The sequence below is a fragment of the Suncus etruscus genome, chromosome 3, assembly GCF_024139225.1.
Source record: "Suncus etruscus isolate mSunEtr1 chromosome 3, mSunEtr1.pri.cur, whole genome shotgun sequence".
NCBI lineage: Eukaryota > Metazoa > Chordata > Mammalia > Eulipotyphla > Soricidae > Suncus > Suncus etruscus.
This window is the reverse complement of record NC_064850.1, coordinates 67,962,931-67,982,674: the sequence shown is the minus strand read 5'-3', so window position 1 is coordinate 67,982,674 and position 19,744 is coordinate 67,962,931. Positions and strand designations below refer to the sequence as shown.

At 52.2% G+C, this 19,744-nt stretch overlaps 1 protein-coding gene across 1 annotated transcript in view; it reads left to right on the top strand.

Moving 5' to 3' along the window:
- Positions 1 to 19,744, top strand: part of NAV1 (neuron navigator 1) — a 171,356-nt gene that overhangs the window by 67,063 nt on the left and 84,549 nt on the right. Inside the window, exon 4 of the mRNA XM_049770698.1 lies at positions 2,016 to 2,381. Within this exon, the coding sequence (XP_049626655.1) occupies positions 2,016 to 2,381 (366 nt within the window). The remainder of the gene's footprint in view (positions 1 to 2,015; positions 2,382 to 19,744) is intronic.

The window sequence follows — 19,744 nt, the reverse complement described above, 5'->3', positions numbered from 1 at the left end:
TCCTCATTGCCTTGTCTTTGCTGGCTTGTACTCCCAGTACTTCTGGCCCTGTACTCCTGGCTTGAACAAGAACTTCCTGCTCTGGAGCCTCTTATAAGCTGGGTTTCCTCATCTGCACTTGAACATTCAACCCCTGCAAAGTGCTAAGGCTGGGCAGAGAGCAGGGCTGAGCCAGCCAGCACTGCCGCCTCCACCTTTTGGGGGTTCCACTGACTTGGAGAGTCCCTATGTTTGGAGGCTAGAGAGAGACAAAAGGGAGAGGTGTGGTGTAGAAAAGACACTGGCAGACACTAGTGAGCAGGAAGCCACAGGGATTAAATTCCCTGCTTAGCTGGAGCTCCTCAGTGTCTGTCAGCCACTCCCAAACACATGCATGCCAACATCTCAGGATGCAGAGCCTTTGACTCCTCCAGTAACACTTAACAAAATCAAAACCCTCTTTTCTCAGGGTCAGTAGAGGCCATTCTGGAGTATCATCCTGGTCTCACCTAATATGGAGTGCCTGAGGGTGTAGCACCTCCATTTCCTGAAAGTCACATCCAGCCATGTTGCCAGCATCTATGGCTATCCTGCCCACAAACTCTATCCTCTCTCTGCCCATTGGATGGTGGCGGCCTAGGCCCAGGCCCCCACTTTTGTGGGCTGTATCTGGATCAGCTGCTGGGTGAGGGGATCATGGGTCTCTGATGTCTGATCAAAATGCATCCAGTCTGCCTCTCCAAAAAGATCCCCACTGGACATTTTTGGGGCAGTGCTCAGGGCTTACTCCTGTATCTATACTTAGGAATCACTCCTGCTAGGCTCAGGGAACCATGTGGGGTTTTGGGATCAAACCTGAGTCAGCTATGTGTAAGGCAATTCCCTGCCCTCTGTACTATTGCTCTAGCCCAGTCCCCACTCTAGTCCTTGCAGTCACCCTAGTATTGAAGAGGAGAGGATTCCCACTTTCTTCCACCTGACTCCTCATAAACAAGTTTTCAAGTATGACCTCAGATATGCTCCCTTGCTGCCCTTGCTGGGCCTTGTCTGTCCCCCTCTATCCAGTCAGGCCTTCTCAGCTCGTCAGTGAAGTCCTGCTTCCTTTCTGGGCCACTGGGCTGGGCCTCACCTTAGCCTGGATTCTGAAGCTTTTCCTGTAGCCTGCACTGTGTCCAGAGGGAAACAGGCCCACCATCTTCTCTCTGATAGAAAAGAGGTGATAAGGGGGGCCAGAGCGGTGGCGCTAGGTCTAAGGCGTCTGCCTTGTGTGCGCTAGCATAGGACGGACTATGATTCGATCCCCTGACGTCCCATATGGTCCCCCAAGCCAGGGGCGATTTCTGAGCGCATAGCCAGGAGTCACACTGAGCATCACTAGGTGTGGCCCAAAAACCAAAAGTAAATAAATAAAAGAGGTGATGAGGGGCAGGAACCCTAGTACAGGGAAGGCACTTGCCTTGCACACGACTCACCCAGGTTCAGTCCCCATTAACCTATAAATTTCTCTGAGCACCTAGAGGAGTAATTCCTGAGTGCATCGCTGGATGTAGCTCCAAAACCAAAACAGAACAAAAAAAGAAAAGAAGTGGTGACTTTCCCAACCTGAGCAGAAAGAACCATCATCATAAGAGTGGAGTTTCCAGCAACCTGCTTTGGGGGAGGCTGTGGGGTCCTTCTGGCTTATTAAGCTCCATGTCTGCGGGACTTATCCATCTCTGTGGAAAGGGCCCTGACAGTGCTCGCCTGCCCTGTCCATGGGAGAGGAAACAGGTGCAGCAACACTGTTTACATGCTGCGGGCTCAATCCTCAATAGACAGCAGGATAGGATCCCCCCAGGTATCCCCCTGCTTACTAGTCCACTTGACTTCCCTTGCAACAACCTACATTTTGCATGTAGGACAGGGACCGTTCCCACAGTGAGAGTGCATCTGTGTTAGGTGAAGAGGGCAATGGGTGGAGAGAGGGGGTCCTGGCGAGCTGTGTGGCTGCTTGGAAGAGCCCACGCTCACTCGCACCCTCATTGCTCTCTGCCCAGCTCCCTGGAGATGACCTGCTATGATAGCGACGACGCCAATCCCCGCAGCGTGTCCAGCCTTTCCAACCGCTCGTCCCCGCTGTCCTGGCGCTACGGCCAGTCGAGCCCACGGCTGCAGGCCGGAGATGCACCATCGGTGGGCGGGAGCTGCCGATCCGAGGGGCCACCTGCCTGGTACATGCACGGCGAGCGCGCCCACTACTCGCACACCATGCCCATGCGCAGCCCCAGCAAACTCAGCCACATCTCCCGCCTGGAGCTGGTCGAGTCCCTGGACTCGGACGAGGTGGACCTCAAGTCCGGCTACATGAGCGACAGCGACCTCATGGGCAAGACCATGACGGAGGACGATGACATCACTACAGGGTAAGGACCAAACATGTCCCGCTCGGACCCGGTGGAGGGGCAGCCCCCAGAGCAATAGAATGGGGTTCTGTTTCAATGTGGATAGAACAGGAATGGAAAAAAGCTTTAGGTTTGTGCTATGAGCCCAGGGAGTCTGGAGGTACCTTTGGCTGAAACTGAGGGGCGTCGACTTTGGGGCGGTGGGCAGGAAAATGCTCGAAAAGAATGTGCTTCCCTCTTATTGGTTTCTTTCACTGTCAATCTGTGGTCTGCCCTGTCTACCTAAGGTCTTTGCTTGTAGGTGGTTTGGTGGTAAGAACCCCAGGAAATGTCTTTGCTCTTGGAATAAGGCTTTGAATTGAAGGCTTCCATCTTCCCTATGTGCAGAGGAGAAAGCACCCTACTGTCCTGCAGGCAACTAAAGACTAAGATGTGTGCAAGCATGGGCGTGGAAGCGCCAGTGAAACCTGAAATGACTAACCAAAAGTTAGTTCTGCTAACTTAAGTGGAGTTCCTCACTCCTGGACCTCCACCACATTCACTGTTCCTACCTGCTCTGCACATTTCTTCCTCTGGAACCCTCACAGCTATCCTCTAGTTCCGGGAAGGCCTGTTAAGCTCTTTCTCTGTCAACATCCGGAGCTTGGAGGCCAAAGCTGAATTGGTTCTGGAAAGTTTCTCTAAGGTACCTCTCAGTCCATGATTCCTTCCACATTTTCCTTCTTGGTTTGCCAGGGGCCACAGAAGGAGCAGGGGTATCTATTCCCTGCCTCCCACTCCTGCCTCAGAAGTTTCTTCTCCTCCATAAAACACAGATTTGAAAAGCACAAAATAGCATCTTCCTCGAAGCCAGACTCCAGGCCCTCTGCTCTTCCTCTCCTAGGGACAAACTTGGAGAGATCTGGTCAGGGCCTGTCCAGTGGATGAGGCTTCTCTGGAGCAAAACAAGTGACATACGACAGACAGGGTTGTTTACTGCCTGCTGGGCTGTTCCACCTTGCTCAGCCTACAGCTGAGACAGTTGGGAAGAACCCAGGCCTGTCTGTGCTGGGTGGGTGGGACCCACTCTCCCAGGGTGGGTGGGACCCACTCTCCCACTACCTCTGCTCTGAGGAGCTAAGAGGTGCTTGCCCTCTGGGCTCCTAGTCCTAGGGAGCACTCACAAGGGTCGTGAGCACTACCACCCTGCCTGCCCAATGACCATGGGAAAAATTTGGAAGGCAATGGTGTTAGAAAAGCCTCAGCTGGGCCCTGAGCTCGAAAAACAGGGGATCTGTAACTGTCTGTGACACATATCCGCCTGCTAAGTGAACAGAGCCCTGCCCCAGGGCAGTTGGCAAGAGGAACCAGCTAATGTACAGAAAGTGCTTGTAAAGGGCCTGCAATACACATTGCACAGCGCACGTTTTCTCTCTTCTTTTAGCTGCTCTTAGAACAATGACAACTGCTCCCTTTTTTTAATTTGTTTTTTTTTGGGGGGGGGGTTGCTTTTGGGGGCCCAGCTCCTGTTATTTTATTTTATTTTATTTTATTTTTGGTTTTTGGATCACACCCAGTAGCACTCAGGGGTCATTCCTGGCTCTACACTCAGAAATCGCCCCTGGCAGGCATGGGGGACCATATTGGATGCTGGGATTCGAACCACCGTCCTTCTGCATGGAAGGCAAATGTCTTTACCTCCATGCTATCTCACTGGCCCCCTGGGCTCCTGTTATTCTTAGTATCATTCGGAACCTCTTCAGGGCTGGGAGCTCCTGCCTCCTGCAGGTTCCACACTGACCTGTGGAGAGCCTGTTAAGACCAGAGCTCCACTCTCCTGTTGCTGGCCCATTCCAGGGAAGTTCAGGAAGGTTATGAGGGCCAGTACCCTCTGCCACCCTCTGCCCTCTTTCTTTGGATGGAAGCATGTGCTTTCTCTATATACCCGCCCACCCTACCTCTACTCTATAAACCCCAGGAACCTGGACTTCAGTGGGAGGGGTGGGAGTAAAATGAAGGCTTGGCACGGGCAGTCCAGATCCGCCCCGCTGAGCAGCCAGTCAGCCCGCCCCAGTGCTGGTTTCCAGGAGATTCCACAAGCCGCTTTGTGGTCTGCCTGCAATTAGCAGTAACTCTCCACACTTCACTTTCCTGCCAGCGCCTTAACCACACCCATTCCTAAATGTGCTTAGGAAGTCGAGTCAGGGGGAGTCCGTTTATAATCCCCAGCAATTTTAACATAAGCTTTCACTCCTCAAGTATGTGTTTTCATGGTTAAGCTCCTGGTTTGGTCATTAAGAGGCATCTGGGATTCCCACAGACTCAAGGAAACAGGCCCCCTCTCCCCGCCCCCACACCCCCACCCTCATTACACTCAGCCCACTCCTCTATCCTCTCATCCTGCTGAACTTTAGGACAGATATTGTAGTTCAGAAAATATCCGTTTTTCCTGTTCCTGAAAAGGAAGAGTATCTTCCCAGGACGGGGAGTGTCTGCCATGCTCCCATCCAACCCCTCATGGCAACACCCTACTGTCCATTGTCATAGCTTCTGCTACCAGGAGGTCCCAGACTTGGGCCAGCACTGGACTCATTGGTGATTGATATCTCCACTGGGTGACATAGCCACATGCTGTCCAAGTGAGTCGGGAGTAGATCAGGTACTGTAGGTGCTGTTATTTCTGGGCCAGTTTTTACTTTGGGAATTTGTCCTCCAGGCAAACACCAGACCCTTCCCATGATTTATATAGGCATAGTGGCAGGGAACAAGCCCACACAGCTCCCCAGTCCATTTTTTATTGAGGGGTCATACCCAGAAATGCTCAGGGGATACTCCTGGCTCTACACTCAGAAATCGGTCCTAGCAGGCTCAGGAAACTATATGGGATGCCGGGAATTGAACCGGGGGTCCGTTCCTGGTCATCTGCATGCAGGGCAAATGTCCTACCTCTGTGTTATTGCTCTGGCCTCCATTTTTTAGCTTTTAGATCATACCTGGTGGTTCTCAGGGCTTACTCCTGGCTCTGCACTTAGGGATCACTCTTAGTGGGGATTGGGGACCATATGGGATGCTGGGTTGGGTGCATGCAGGGCCAAATGCCTTATCTGATGTACAAGCTCTCTGACTCCAGCACACCCCTTTTCTAGTAGAGTGAAGTTTCTAGATGTCACATTGAATCTATGCCACTCTTTATTTCATATGTCATTTGAGAGAAATAAGGATATAAATCTTGATCACTCACATACTCTTCTGTACATCTCACACACACAGCTTAAACAAATAAATTAATTTGGAGACCAGAGAGATAGTACATCAGGCAAAGAGCTTGCTTTTATGTGTGCTATATGGCTGACCTTGGTTTGATCCTACCACCCCATATGGTCTCCTGAGCCCTGATCATCAGTTGTGACCCCAAAAAACAAAAACAAAAGTCCTAGTTTATTTAGTTTATTAGAGATCTTTCTTCAGCGGCTCCCTTTCCAGGCCCAGGTCTGGTTCCCATGTCACAGTCCCCTGGAAGCTCTCAAGCTGTCAATGATCCTCTTCAAGCTTGGCACCTTGAAGGATCACCTCCTGACACCAGCCTCTCCCATGTCACGGCTGGGGTATGACAGCCCAGACAGCCATGTGCTGACCGCCAGCAGCCCCGTGTAACAGCTCCACACATTTTTACCTCTTGAAAAGAGAAAAGGAATTTGTTTTACTAAAAATAGCAAGGTCTGGAATTTAATCTGAGGCAGAAGATAAGTCCTGCAGCCATCTGTCCCTCTCTGCTGGCCCACAGGCTAGCTAGATGGGGAGTCCTGGGCTTCTTCGTTTTCCTCTTTTCTCTCATTTGGGGTTATATCTGTGAATGGGAGCAAGAGCAGGTCACATCTGAGCTGTGCCTGGGCAAGAGGGATTTCTGGGTTGCTGCAGCAGCCTGACTGGTACATATATGTTGCACACCTGCAGGGGGCGCTGTAAAATAAAAATCCAGGGGTTGTGAGATCACAGGCACTGTATTTCTAAAATGCACATAGCTGAGTCTGAAGAAGCAGGGTAGTGGCGAAGAAATAATAACCCAGGCCAGTCAGGAAAGTCAAGGAGTTAGTGACCTCTCATGGCTTCTTCCTTGTGGTGTCTCTGAGTGCCAAGACAAAACTGACTTTTCTTTATTATACTGTTACTCATCCATCAGGAGGGGAAAGGTCAAGAGTGAGACAAAAGTACCTATCCAGTGAGCTTTTACATAGCAAAGGAACAGGTTTAAGGATGGAGGAAGTTGGGGGAACCCCTTTGTCTTGGGCTAATAGCTGGGTGTTATCCTACAGGGCACCCTTCATGTGACATGGAATCATGTTGGCAGTAGCAAGAGCAGAGTTGCCATCCAGTGACCTAAGCCAAGGTCATGGGCCCATCTGGACAGAACCCTATGGGGCTAGGTCAGGGCTGGGGCTTCTCATAGTCCTTCTGCTGTCTTTATGTCTGTCCAAGTGGCTCCCATTCATGGGTGGGGGGGGAATGAAGGGGGCTGCGTGTTCTCGTCTTCCCTGCTTCCTCCCCTTTCTGTCCTCTTGAACCATGCTTGGGGGCTTAGGAACAGATGGTATTAGTTTCCTCCTTGGCTCTGAAGTGTCCTGACGTTGAAAAATGTCAAATAGGGGCCAGAGAGATAGCATGGAGGTAAGGCATTTGCCTTTCATGCAGAAGGTCATTGGTTCAAATCCCAGCATCCCATATGGTCCCCCATACCTGCCAGGGGCTATTTCTGAGCAGATAGCCAGGAGTAACCCCTGAGCACTGCCAGGTGTGGCCCAAAAACAAAAACAAAAAAAAGAAAGAAAAATGTCAAATAAAATATAAACTCTGGGGGGGGGGGGGAGAATAAACTCTAGGCCCTGTTTTCTCCCAGGCTGGCTCTTGGCTCCTAAAGCCATGAACTCAAGCCTTAACGAGAGGACTAGAGCAATAGCACAGCAGTTGGGCGTTTGCCTTGCATGCAGACAACTAGGATGGACCCTCATATGATCTCATATGATCCCCTGAGCCTGCCAGGAGCGATTTCTAAGCACAGAGCCAGGAGTAACCCCAGAGCACTGGGTGTGCCCCTCCCCCCCAAAAAAAAACCCAAAACAAAACCAAGCCTTAAAGGGACCCCTCTAATACTGCCTGCCCACCCAGACACCTGCCCATTATTGACCAAGGCCACTTCCTAGGAACCCTGTACCCTGGTTTCTCTACCTTGTTTCTGAGGAACCAAGAGTCACAAGCATCTAAGAGAATGACCACAGAGGACAGAAGGAAGGTTAAGCGCATCAGTTAGAGGGAAGGCGGGTATGGAGTCAAATTCTTGGGTCTTATAATACCCCATATTTCTGATTTTTGAATGAGTGTATTTCCTAGGCACTGTTCAGGAAACCTTGGAGCCCAGTTATAGTAATTCTCATTCAACCAGGCCAAGGCTGATGGTGGGGTCTGAGGAGAATGTGTTGCAGCTTGGGCTCTGCATTGCTGATGATCATCAGAACTGCTCTAGCAGGGCTCAGGGCCCACCAAGGGCCCATCTGGCACAGCCCTGACCACTGAACCATCTGTGGCCCCAATTCTCTCTCTCTCTCTCTCTCTCTCTCTCTCTCTCTCTCTCTCTCTCTCTCTCTCTCTCTCTCTCCCTTTCTCTCCTTCCCCAGTTTTATGGCCAGCCCTGACCACTGAACCATCTCTGGCCCCAATTCTCTCTCTCTTTCTCTCTTTCTCTTTCTCTTTCTCTTTCTCTCTTTCTCTCTCTCTCTCTCTCTCTCTCTCTCTCTCTCTCTCTCTCTCTCTCTCCCCCCCCTCCTTTCTCTCCTTCCCCAGTTTTATGGCCATACCATGCTCAGAGTTTCCTGGTGGTGTCCAGGAAGACCCCACAATACCAAGATTGAGTCCAGAGCTCCTGATGCAACCATGCAAACCAGCCCTTGGAGCTCTCTCCCCAACTTGGCCCCAGTTCCTCAAACAGTATGGCAAAGCTCTTCTTAGTGGCTCTGGGGTTAATTTGGCTCATAACATTTATTCAAACTCAGCAGGGTTGGTGGCAGGTTGGGGTAAGGCAGGTATTCCAGAGGGGCAGTTGGATGTATGTTGGTTGCCATAGCAACAGATATAGGCTGAAGCATGCCCCCCTCCAGTGTGTCCTAGTAACCTACTATTGAGCTGCTGGGATTTCCACAGTGTTGGCTGACATACAATCTGAATTCTGGTGCAGCTGAGAAATCTATGCTGCAGACCTGGCTTTCCCCAGCAGACCTGCCCACCTGCCAGCCAGTCTTCTCTTCTCACCTCTCATGGTCCTCCTCCCCATTTTCCCTAAATCCTTATGCTCTTATGATAAGGCAGCCAGGCTTGTGTGGTGTCTGGAAATTCCAGGCCATCTGATCCAATAGGAAGAGCATGTGCTTGGGCCTATGACAGACTGGGGTTCGGCTCTGAGAGGTTCCTGCAAACCGATATGTCCTGTCCAATGGAAAGGAGATGTGGATCGGGCTGTTGAAGGTCATTGAATGGGGAGTGCTGTACCTCTGCTCCAGGTGCTCAGCAAGTAATCCCACTCTCTCTTCTGAGAAAGCTTCCTTAAACACAAACTACAAAGATTCCAAAGGCCGCCTGTACCTGTTGCCTGCTACTCTTCTGGGCAAGCCCCCTTCTTCCCGGAAGCCTTTTCCAATTCATCCTTCTCCATAGGGTCACTCACAGAGTAGGTTGTCCTGGGACTGTATAATTTCAACTTGAGTTTTATGGTTCTCTTATGCTCTACATAGTATATGTGGCTTGCAGAACACAACATTATCTTATTTAATCATAACAACACTCAAATGAGAGCTCACTCCCTCCACTACCCCCCTTGTGTTAGAGGTAAGAAAGGGGAGCCCAGCTAGACCAGACTAGGATCACTGAACTTGAATGCAAGAGCAACAGAGCAGACAGAACCCACACTTCTGACTCCTTTCTCCCATAATCTGCCAACCTCCCTCTGCCTCAATGTACCAGGAAGCCTGTTCCTTGTTCGCTGCATGCTTGGGAACATGCCAGGGGGCCAGGTCACATACCTGCCTCCACTTGGCATTCTCCAAGGACATACCCTGTGTCCCCTCTGTTGCCTTGATACTAATAGTATAGGTTAGAGATCTCCATTGACCCTATGTGACTTCCATCTTCCCTGATGGTGTCTGGCTTCAGAGCCATTGAATGGCCTAACCAGGAACTCAAAGCCAAGGGCAGAAGTCACACCTCCAGCTGCTGGAGTACAAGTTCTTCTTGTGCTTCAAGGCTGAGCTGTCCCAGGATGTTCATGAGGAGCCAGCTCTGGCCTCTGGGCTATCAGATGTCTCTGGCTAGACAGCAAAAGAACCATTCAGTGCAGCTGAAGAAAGGTCAGAAGGGCCTAGCTGAACTGCCTCCCACTGGGCTGTGCACAGGCCCAGCAGGAGTCAGGAAGGGAGACCTTGTGAAGGCAAATGTGGGGAGTCTGGTCTGGCAAATGGGCAGAAAGTCAGATCCGAAGAGCCCCAGGCATAGAGCTACACAAGAGACAGATGGACCCTCACAGACAGGCAGCACAAGGTCAAGGAGAGACGAGGTGGGAGTGGCTGATGCTGGGATGGGTGCCATGGTCCAGCAGTTGGGCGCAATCATGTCGGGTGGGAGACAGACGCCCTGTGTGAGACCCGCCAAGCCTGGACATGAGAGGCTCTGGGCACAAAGGGGCTGTGTGCACCAGGGGCCGGTGGGGCAGAGCTGGCCCACACACGACAGCGAGCATGAGGCACCGAGGACCTGAGAGGTGAAGAGAACCTTCCAGAAAGGATGAGTGGCATTGCCCTCTGCCTGGACCAACCTAACCCAGCTGCTACTCTCAGATGTATTCAGTGGTCTTGGCCACACTCAACAGTCTGAGTGAGGCAGGCACACAGGAAGTTTATGCCTACCACCTATGGTCCCCTAAGCACTGAGCCAGGAGTGGCCCCTGCCTCAGCACCACTAACTGTGGCCCCCAAAACAGGTCTGCCCAGGCTGTGCTCTTTTCTTTCTGGGGGACAGGGACTTGCTCTGAGCCCATTGGTACCTCCGTCCCACTTTTCTCCCCCTCCAGCCCTGTCCTGGCCACTCTCACAGGCCTCCTTTCTCCCTCACTCAGCCTCCCTGCCTAATGTCTAGCTTCTGTTCTGTCATCTGTCAGATTGATGAAGGACAATAGGCAGTTAGGGAAGAACACTCATGGCCATTGGTCGGGGGTGCCAGCAGCCCAGGACCCCAGAGCGCTGACATGCACTGAGCATTCACGGAGGAAGAGGCTTGGAGGTCTTTATCCTTAGACTGTCCCTTTCCAACACACAGTCAGCTCCCATGAGTGCCACTGGGGGCTATCTGTGGCCTTGAGCCCTTGTGTGAGGAATTTGCCAGCAAAGCCTGTTTTCTGGATGCCTATTTTCTGAGTCCCTCATAAACTGTAGCAGGCACCCAGAACCTATGTAGCAGTGATACTGAATTCTACTCCCACTGCTATGTTCTTTGCTTCTTCCTGATCCAGCTTCATTGTCTGAAAGTGAATGGGGGCTGGAAAGTGGCTCTATGGAGAGCATTTACTATGCCCGTCTCAATCCCCAACACAAAAACCAACCTTAAAACTGGGCCAGAGAGAGATGGAGCGATAGTATAGCATTAGGGCAGTTGCCTAGTACAGGGCCAACCCAGATTTAATACTCAGCATCCCATACAGTCCCCAGAGCCAGAGCCAACCCATATTTGCTCCTCAGCAACCCATACAGTCCCCAGAGCCAGAGCCTACCAGGAATAATTTTTGAACATAGAATCAGGATTAACCCCTGAGCACCACTGAGTATGGCCCCCCAAACAAAAACAAACAAATAAAAATCTGGGCAGGAGCGATAGCGAATAGCACAGCAGGTCTAGTGCTTGCCTTGAACATGAACTATCTGAGGGTCAATTCTTGGTGCTACTTATGGTCCCCTGAACACTGTCAGGAAGAATCCTTAAGTGCAGAGCCAGGAGTAAGCCCTGAGCACTGCCAGGTGAGCCCCCTCCCCATAAAACCACTATATCTGTAAGGAAGTATGACCTGCCTTAGGTTCTTGGTCACTGGAGGCTGAGTGGGCAAGATGGTGGAAGGGGTCCAGTGCCCATCTATCCATCTGTCTATTTCTTCCACCCCGTCAGCCAGGAGAGAGGTGATGGAATTGCGCCCTCCCTGTGCAGTGCTGCAGATGAAGGACTTTGTTGGGTAAATACTTAGAGCATGAAAGCAGTTGGAGCAGGACCCCTTCTTCCACTGGCTCCTTTGCACCCCCAGAGACCAGCTCCCTCTCCCCCAATTCGGGGTCTTCAAGTATCTCTACAAAGGCCATATGGATCTAATCAGGAGCTTAAGGAGTGAGATGAGTCAGTCTGATGGAAAAATTTTCTGTGCACCAACTAGCCTGGGTTCTGCCCTCTAGGCCTTTCCTGTCCCTTTCCTTCCTTGGTTTCCTCATGAAGGGAACTCTCTGATGACTCTGGCCTGGGGGTAGATGAGATTGCAGTCCCTGGCCCAAGGAGCTCTGAGGTATGTGAGAAAGCTGGACCCTTCTCTCTAGTTCTTGGGCTGGTTTGCTATTGTTTTGTTTTGTTTCTTTCCTGAAGAGGAGCCCTCATCAGCAGGGGTGCCCTCCCCATGTGTGCCTCTGCCTCCCCTATGCCCTGTGCCCAGACAGCCTGGGAGTCAAAAGGAAGGTTCCTCCAGGTGACCTTCCCAACTGTGCCCAGCTGAAAGTCCCACATGCACTTCTCTCCTGCTGCTGCTGCCCTTGCCTTGTGGGCTGCAGACTGATGCTTGCTTGTGTTCGATTAATTTAGGGTCCCTGCCCCTTCTCAGGAAAGCCTGCTGAAGGGAGTGGCCAGGGGGAAAAGCTCTGTCTCCTGCCATGCCACCCTCCATCCCCATTCAGAGGGGAATGGATTCTGGGGCTCTGGAAATATCTCCCAGTGGGAGGGAGTTTAGAAATCCTCTAGCATTAGGGACATTCTGAACTCTGGGAGCCCAAAGTGCTCTTTGTGGCTTTTGTTTCAATTTTGGGGTGCAGAGGGTGCAGGAGGGTGCAGGCTGTCAGGTGTAAGCAAGATGTGGGGCCCATATGTGCTCTACGGAGCTGTGAAGAAACATCCAGGGCTGACTCAGCCCCTCACAGCCCCAGTGTCTGTCCAGCAGGAAAGGAGCTCATGGGGGAGATCACAGAAAAGACAAAGCCAGGACTGGAGAAATAACCCCTAGCTGGAGCGGTGGCACAGCGGTAGCCATTTGCCTTGCATGCGGCTGACCTAGGATGGACCATGGTTTGATCCCTGGTGTCCCATATGGTCCCCAAAGCCAGGAGCGCATAGTCAGGAGTAACCCCTGAGCATCACCGGATGTGGCCCAAAAAAACAAAAAAGAAAAAAAAAGAAATAGCCCCTAGGGGGGCCGGTGAGGTGGCTCTAGAGGTAAGGTGTCTACCTTGCAAGCACTAGCCAAGGAAGGACCTCGGTTAGATCCCCCAGCGTCCCATATGGTTCCCCCCAAGCCAGGGGCGATTTCTGAGTGCTTAGCCAGGAGTAACCCCTGAGCATCAAACGGGTGTGGCCCAAAAAAACAAACAAAAAGAAAAAAAAGAAAAAGAAAAGAAATAGCCCCTAGGGGCACACCAGGGCTGAGGGGCGTGCCTAGTCTGAGCTGCCTCCTCCTCTGGCCCCCTGCCTGCTGGGCCAAAAGAGAATTCCTTCTGGTGCCTGTCACTCTGAGCAGTTCTCCAGATGCCAGCCCGCCCCCAGCAGCTGCTGGATCTTCTAGGACCAGGGAATGCCCCCATCCCCTCCTGCAGAGGAGCCCAGCTAGGTCCTGAAACCTCACCCTGGGCTAAACTGGAGATTCAGAAGAGGCTAGAGCAGGGGTCTCAAACTCGAGGCCCGCGGGCCGTTTGCGGCCCTCCATACAACATTTTGTGGCCCGAGGCTGGCCTTCAAATATCGCAGTATTCGCGATTATTCGCTTACTGAATAATCGCAATAAAAATCGCATTAGTAAGAAAAAAAATCACATTAAACATTTGCATACCCTGAGCAGTTCCGTTCAGGGTATGCAAATGTTTAATGCGATTTTTTGCGACTTTTTTCTTACTAATGCGATTTTTTATTGCGAATATTCGGTAAACGAAATCCCTTATGCGGCCCTGCCTCACCCCGACTTTGCCTCCTGCGGCCCCCAGGTAAATTGAGTTTGAGACTTCTAGGCTAGAGGGACTCACCTGCCTGGTTCTCCCAGGAGAATCTAAGCTGGTCTGCAGGGCCCTGGCAGCTTTCCTCCCTAATGCCAAACCACTGAATAAAGGGAGACATACACCATCTGTGCACCCACAACCGTTCTCTGAGGTAGCCCCAAGGAACAAGGCAGTTCCCAGATGCACTTTACCCCTCTTTGGTCTCACTGCAGATTCAGACAACTTGGCTCCATTCTGCACTCTCAAAAGCAGAGACACCCACCCCCAAACCCAGACTGTTGGGGATCCTCGGACAGAGTCCCTGAGGCTCTGAGTGTGGGACTCACTCATTGCAGGCTGCTCACACCCCAGAACCCAGCAGCTATGTGTGCAGCACCCTGAGATTCACATTGTGTGTATATGAGAGACAGACGGACAGACAGATAGACAGAGAAGTTATTCAAGTCTCTGTTGCTGCTTTGGGAACTGCCATTTCTATACAGTGCAGTGTCCTGGGCTGGCCCAGCTTTGGGACTCTTAGCCCCAAGGGGCCCAGGGTAGAACTTAGAAGGAGTTGGATGAGGGTGGATTTGCTCTCTCCTCCAGATGGGGAGAGTTGAATTACCAGGAAGGGCCTGAGGGGAAGGAGGCTCTGTGGGGTGCGGGGGGGGGGTGAGCTTTGCTACTGGATTCTCCCCCTTTATATTTCAAGTTTTTGGCCCACACCCAGCGGTGCTCAGGGCTCACTGGTTCTCTGTGCAGAGAGTACTCTGGTGGGGGGCATAGGAGACCATTTGTGATGCTGGGGATTGCACCCACGTGAGCTGCATTCAAGGCAAGAACCCTTCCTGTCTTCCCTTCTACCCCTTTATTCCCCCACCCCCCTTAACTCTGCAGGGAAACTTGTCTTAGGGACCGTTTCTTTATCCTTCAGGGTATGAACTGCTCCTTCCACCCCATGATCTAAACTTCACCTCTCCAATAAATAAATAAACTTCACTTGTCAGGGAGTTCTGCAGAACTCTTGGGGAGGGTCTCATTGCCAACTCTCCCACAACTGGCAGTGCCCCCACCAATCCGCACCCCCTTTCTCCAGCACCCTCCCACACTTGGTCTTAGACCAAGTTCCGACCCCCTATGCTTATTCTAATTGAAATGCCCAGAAGGAGGGCGATGTGGTGGGGGCCTTTCACTCTGGAAACCTCCCCCCCAAATCCCTGCCCTGGAGATTCACACCCGCTTCTGCCGGGGGGGGGGGAGAAGTCAGTCCCCCAAGGAAGAGCAGGTGGTGGCGTGCCAGGGGTTAACAGTCCCAGAGCGGTCCAGGTGGAAGTCGAGCCCCCACTCCACCCCTGCACCTCCTCCGCACCTCCGGGCATCCAAGGCCACCGGAACGGCGGGGGGCTGCGGCAGCCCTTTGTCTACCTGCTCTGGGCGTTAAAGAGCCCGCGTCGCCGGGGCGCTCGGGCCCAGTGTCAACGCGGGGGAAATGGGGCTCTGTCGCTTTAAGGACAGCTGGAACCGTAAGTGCGGGCCGAGGCGGCGGGGAGAAAAGGGAGCGGAGGGCTGGCCGGCCGGGCTCGCGTCCGGCCATCCGCGTGGTCGGTCGGTCCTGGGGATCCGCCGGGTGTAGAGCGAGCGCGGTCCGGACGGGGACGCTGGGTGCCCCACCTGGCGAATGGCCGCTTGAGCCGGGGAAGATGCTTCACCTGCCCCTGCCCAGGTCGGGAAGGTCGGTGCATTTCGCCCGCAGGTAAGCTCGGGGCCGCTCCTGGAGCCCGGCCCATGCCTAGCCCGCGCCCCTCTGCAGCAGCATCCTTGTTTGCAGCTGCCGCCGAGGCTTTGGGTCTGGGGGCTGCGGGAGGGAGGGTCCTGGCGGGCATGCCCACCGACCTGCAGACTGGACTGTGCTGGGTGGGTGGCTTTGCGGGCTGGCCGGTGTGTGCTGAGGATGCGAGGGGTCAGGGGGGGCAGGAGCTTGGATCCCCCCAGAGACTGGACCCAAGCCGAGACAATAGCACAACTTGATGAACTTGCGTGGAGGCTGCTGCCGTGGGGAGCAGAAGAACAGGGGCCTTGCTCAGGGCTCTCAAGTCTTCTACCCGCTGAGGGTGGACAGTGGGGTTTGGTTTTGTGAGCGACCACCCCCCCCCGTCCGGAGGGGGTGATCCTGGGGAGCACTGTGGGGATGAGGGATTTGCAAGCTGTCCTGTAGAGGCGGGGAAAGCCCCCCCCCCCCCCCCGCTCCGGGGCTCCTTCAAGCAGGGGAATTGGCCACAGCCGCCCCCCACCCCCTAGAACCCCCAGCCCAACTTGGAAACTGCACTCCCCGGAGAGGATTAGGAAATTCCAGAGCCCTGAGAAAGGGCTGATGTGGTCTGTTTTTTTTTTTTTTTTTCTGGAAGGTTCCCTCCCCAAGATGCACCTCCTCCCTCTACGCCTTTCCCTACCCCCCAGGTTTCTCCTTCCCGCTCCCTATCCCCCCCCCCCCCCCCACAGACACTGCAGATAGACTCCCAGAGTCTCCCTGAGTTTGAACGAGCACCTGGTGCTTTGATCACGGCATCCTTGTCCCTCACATTCCTGAGCCCCAAAGTTCCAGACTTGTAGGTACCTCTCAAAGAACCGCGAGGGCCTCCTCTGCCCAGTGCACACACACAGGTCATGGAGCTGAGCCCAAGAGTTGGGCAATGCCTTGCCGGGGAAAGGCTTCCCAGGGTCCCTTGATTTCTCTCTGAAACACAGAGGGCACCAGAGACTCCTAGAAGACAGAGAGGGTCCTGGGGCTAGAGAGAGAGGACAGTGCACAGGGCTTTTGTCTTGCATGCTGCTGATTCTGGGCATCCCATCTGGTTCCCCCAGTCCACTAGGCTTGATTCTTGAGCATAGAGCCAGGAGAAATCCCTGAGCATCACCTGGTGTTGCTCAAAAAATTGAACAAACAAAAAACCCCAAATATCAACAATAAACACTAGAATCCCACTGGCCCCGGACATTGTGCCAACACAAAGTGTGACTTGGGCTCCTTCTGCTCACTCTTACTACCTGGCCTGTGGGGGTTCTCTTTCTCATTTCATAAGCAGAGAGGCACTGGCCTGTCCAGTAAGTCCTTGCTTCCACTCTTCATCGTGGAAGACAGGACAATACTTGGACTCCACCACCCTTGGCACCTTCCTAGCTGCACCCCTTACTTTTCTAGGCCACCCAACTTTCCTTTCGAATTAATATTCTCTCTATCCAGCCTCTGCACCCCTGGGATCTGGGCTTTGTAAGGTGAGCCAGTCCAGGCTGGACCCTGGGGCCTTCACACCCTTCCAGAAACAGGCAACCTGGCAGGTGTGCCAGGGCGGGCCCTGCCTGGGAGCAGGTCAGGTTTCACCTCCCCCCTACCCCGTGCTGCCTCTGGGTGGGGCCATGGGCCTGTGACTCCCTCCCCATCCCTAGGCCCATTGTTGCTGGTAGACTGGGGAGAGGATGTTGTAAACCGAGGTCAGCCCTCAATAGCCAGAAGTCAGATATAAAATTTAACTGCCCTGGCTCCCCTCCATCAAGTCTGAGCTGAGTTACAAGTCTTTGCTCTGGGGACAGTTCTGAACTGTCCCTGTTAGGGATGTTTGACTGAGGCCAAAAGGCATCAAAGGGGTGCTTTCACTGGCAACTCTGGTTCCCCCTGGCTCTGAAGGAGGCTGCTCAGGGAGGGTATGAGGGTAGCAGGGTGAATGGCTCAATTGGCCTCAGATATCTCCATGAGCAGCTTTTGATGAGCTGAGCTGTTCAGCCCTGGCTCATTGGTCCCATTGCCTGGTGTGTTTGCCCAGATGATTGGCCTCAAGGCACCCACCCCAGAGCTGGCTTCATGGCCCTGTGCTTGTACATGCCAAGTACATGGTCTCATTTTTCCTGCCCCAGAAAACACTGACTGGCTCTTCCCACAGAAAACCTCCAGTGCTGGGACCGGAGTGATAGCACAGTGGAGAGGGTGTTTACCTTGCACGTGGCCCACCCAGGTTCGGTCCCCAGCTCCCCTGAGCTGGTGGTCCCCCGAGCTTGCCAGGTGTGATTCCTGATTGAAGAGCCAAGCTTAACTAACTCCTGAGCACTGCTGGGTGTGGTACAATGCTGTGCCAGGACAGATCTTCTCCAGAAAGCTCTCTTGCTGGCAGGAATGAGACTGCTGTGAGCCTACGATTGAGGACAGTCTAAGGTTGTCCACGCCTTGGAGCTGTCAAGCCAGCTTTGCACCGACACAGCTCTGAGGAGATTCTTATTAACACTGATGTAGGCCCAGGGAATTCTGTGTTGCAATAGCTGGAAGTGAGAGGCCTGGAGGCCTTGGCCAAGGTCTGGCAGGCCTGGAACACTGAGAAGAGCTCCACACTTAGAGAAGGTGTTGTCTGGGAACCTGATTCCCTTACTAACTAGCATTTGGGCCTTACCCAGATAGCTTAGCCTCCAGCCTCAGTTTCTGGCCTTGTCAAATGAACTGGTGTAATTTCTGACATGCTCACCTCCCAGGGATGTTGTAATGATGGGGAGGTAAGCTGACTTCTGAACTCAAGAACTTTTACACAAGGAGGTCCTTCCAGAGTAAGAGTCTCCCCTGCCTCAATGCTTTTTCCAAAATTCAGCTTCTGTCCTCTCCAGCTAGGGCACAGATGAGGGTCTCTATAAGTATTGATGGTTCTGACAAGTTCTCATTTTGGGGGTGAGGTCTACACATGCCAGTGTTAGGTCTTACTCCTAGTTCTGTACTCGGGGACTTCTGCTGGGGTACCATATGGGATGCTGGGGATCAAACCCAGGTTGGCTGTGTTCAAGGAAAGTGCCCTACCCACTGTGCTATCACTCTGGCTCCCAGGTTTCCAGCTTAGAATATATCTTTGTGAGTCAGAGAGAAATTAAAGTGAATATGGTTTGCCTTGTTCTCAGCCTACCTGAGTTTAATCACTGATGTTCTTTATGATCCTTAAACCACTCCAGGAGTGATCCCTGAGCACAGAGCCAGGAGTAAGCCCTGAACGTGGACCAAAAACCAACCAAAAATAAGAATCTATTTCTGTTTTTACTTAAATTCCTTTTATAAAAATTTCTCCTTTTGCTCACACATGCTCACACATTTTGGGGATCCTGGGATCCTGGTCAGGAGTATGGGATGTTGTCAGGTGCAGCCTTCACTAGCCTCACATGAAAGCAGCAAGCTCTGCTCCTGAGTTTTCCCCAGACCCCTTCACTTAAATTCTTAATTGTTCATCTTTCTATTTTTTGGTCGATTTAAATGTTATGCAAATTATGATGATATATTCATAACTCCATTCTGTGGCAATTTACATTCAATTATACCACTTTAAAACTTAATCACTCTTTAAAACCCTCATTTGTTCATTCTTCACTATGCAGCTGAGCTTTATGAGGCTCTGATGTGTCTTTTTTCTTTCTTTCTTTCTTTTTTTTGACTTTTGATTTTTGGGTCATACCTGAAGGTGCTCAGGGGTTACTCCTGACTCTGCACTCAGAAATCGCCCTTGGCAGGCTCTGGGGACCACATGGGATGCCGGGACTCGAACCAGGGTCTGTCCTGGATCAGCTGCGTGCAAGGCAAACTCCCTACTGCTGTACTATTTCTCAGGCCCCTGATGTGTCCTTTTTCTTTCCACCTCTCCTCATCCTTATCTCCTATCCTGGAGAGCACATGCTTGGTTGTAGCATGTGGGGTATGTGGTGTTGTGGACCAAACTTGCAACTTTGTGTTCCTGAGTACTGGGAGCTTAGAGTTTAATTATATTTACTCCCAGTGAGTGGCTCTCAAAAGATAGAGGTTTTTAATAAGCATCTTTATCTCTTCTTGTGTTCCAGAACAGAAAGTGACACCGCTAGATGCAGAGCTAGAATTTAAATTCAGCGCTGACAGGCTCCTAGTTCCTGCAGCAGACTAGGTGCAGCTCAAAGGAGCTGTTACTTTTTGCCTGCAGTTGCTGAGTCCCATGGTGGTGGTGGTTTTCTATGAACTTCAGCATCCAGGGAAGTTGTTTTTCAGCTGATCTATTTATCTATTTCTATTTTTCCCATAATCGTTCTTTATGTGGTGTTTTGCTCTGTTTAATCCTAGACTCTTAGGTGCTCAGGTATAGTTTAATGATGGTCTTTTGATGGTGACAACGA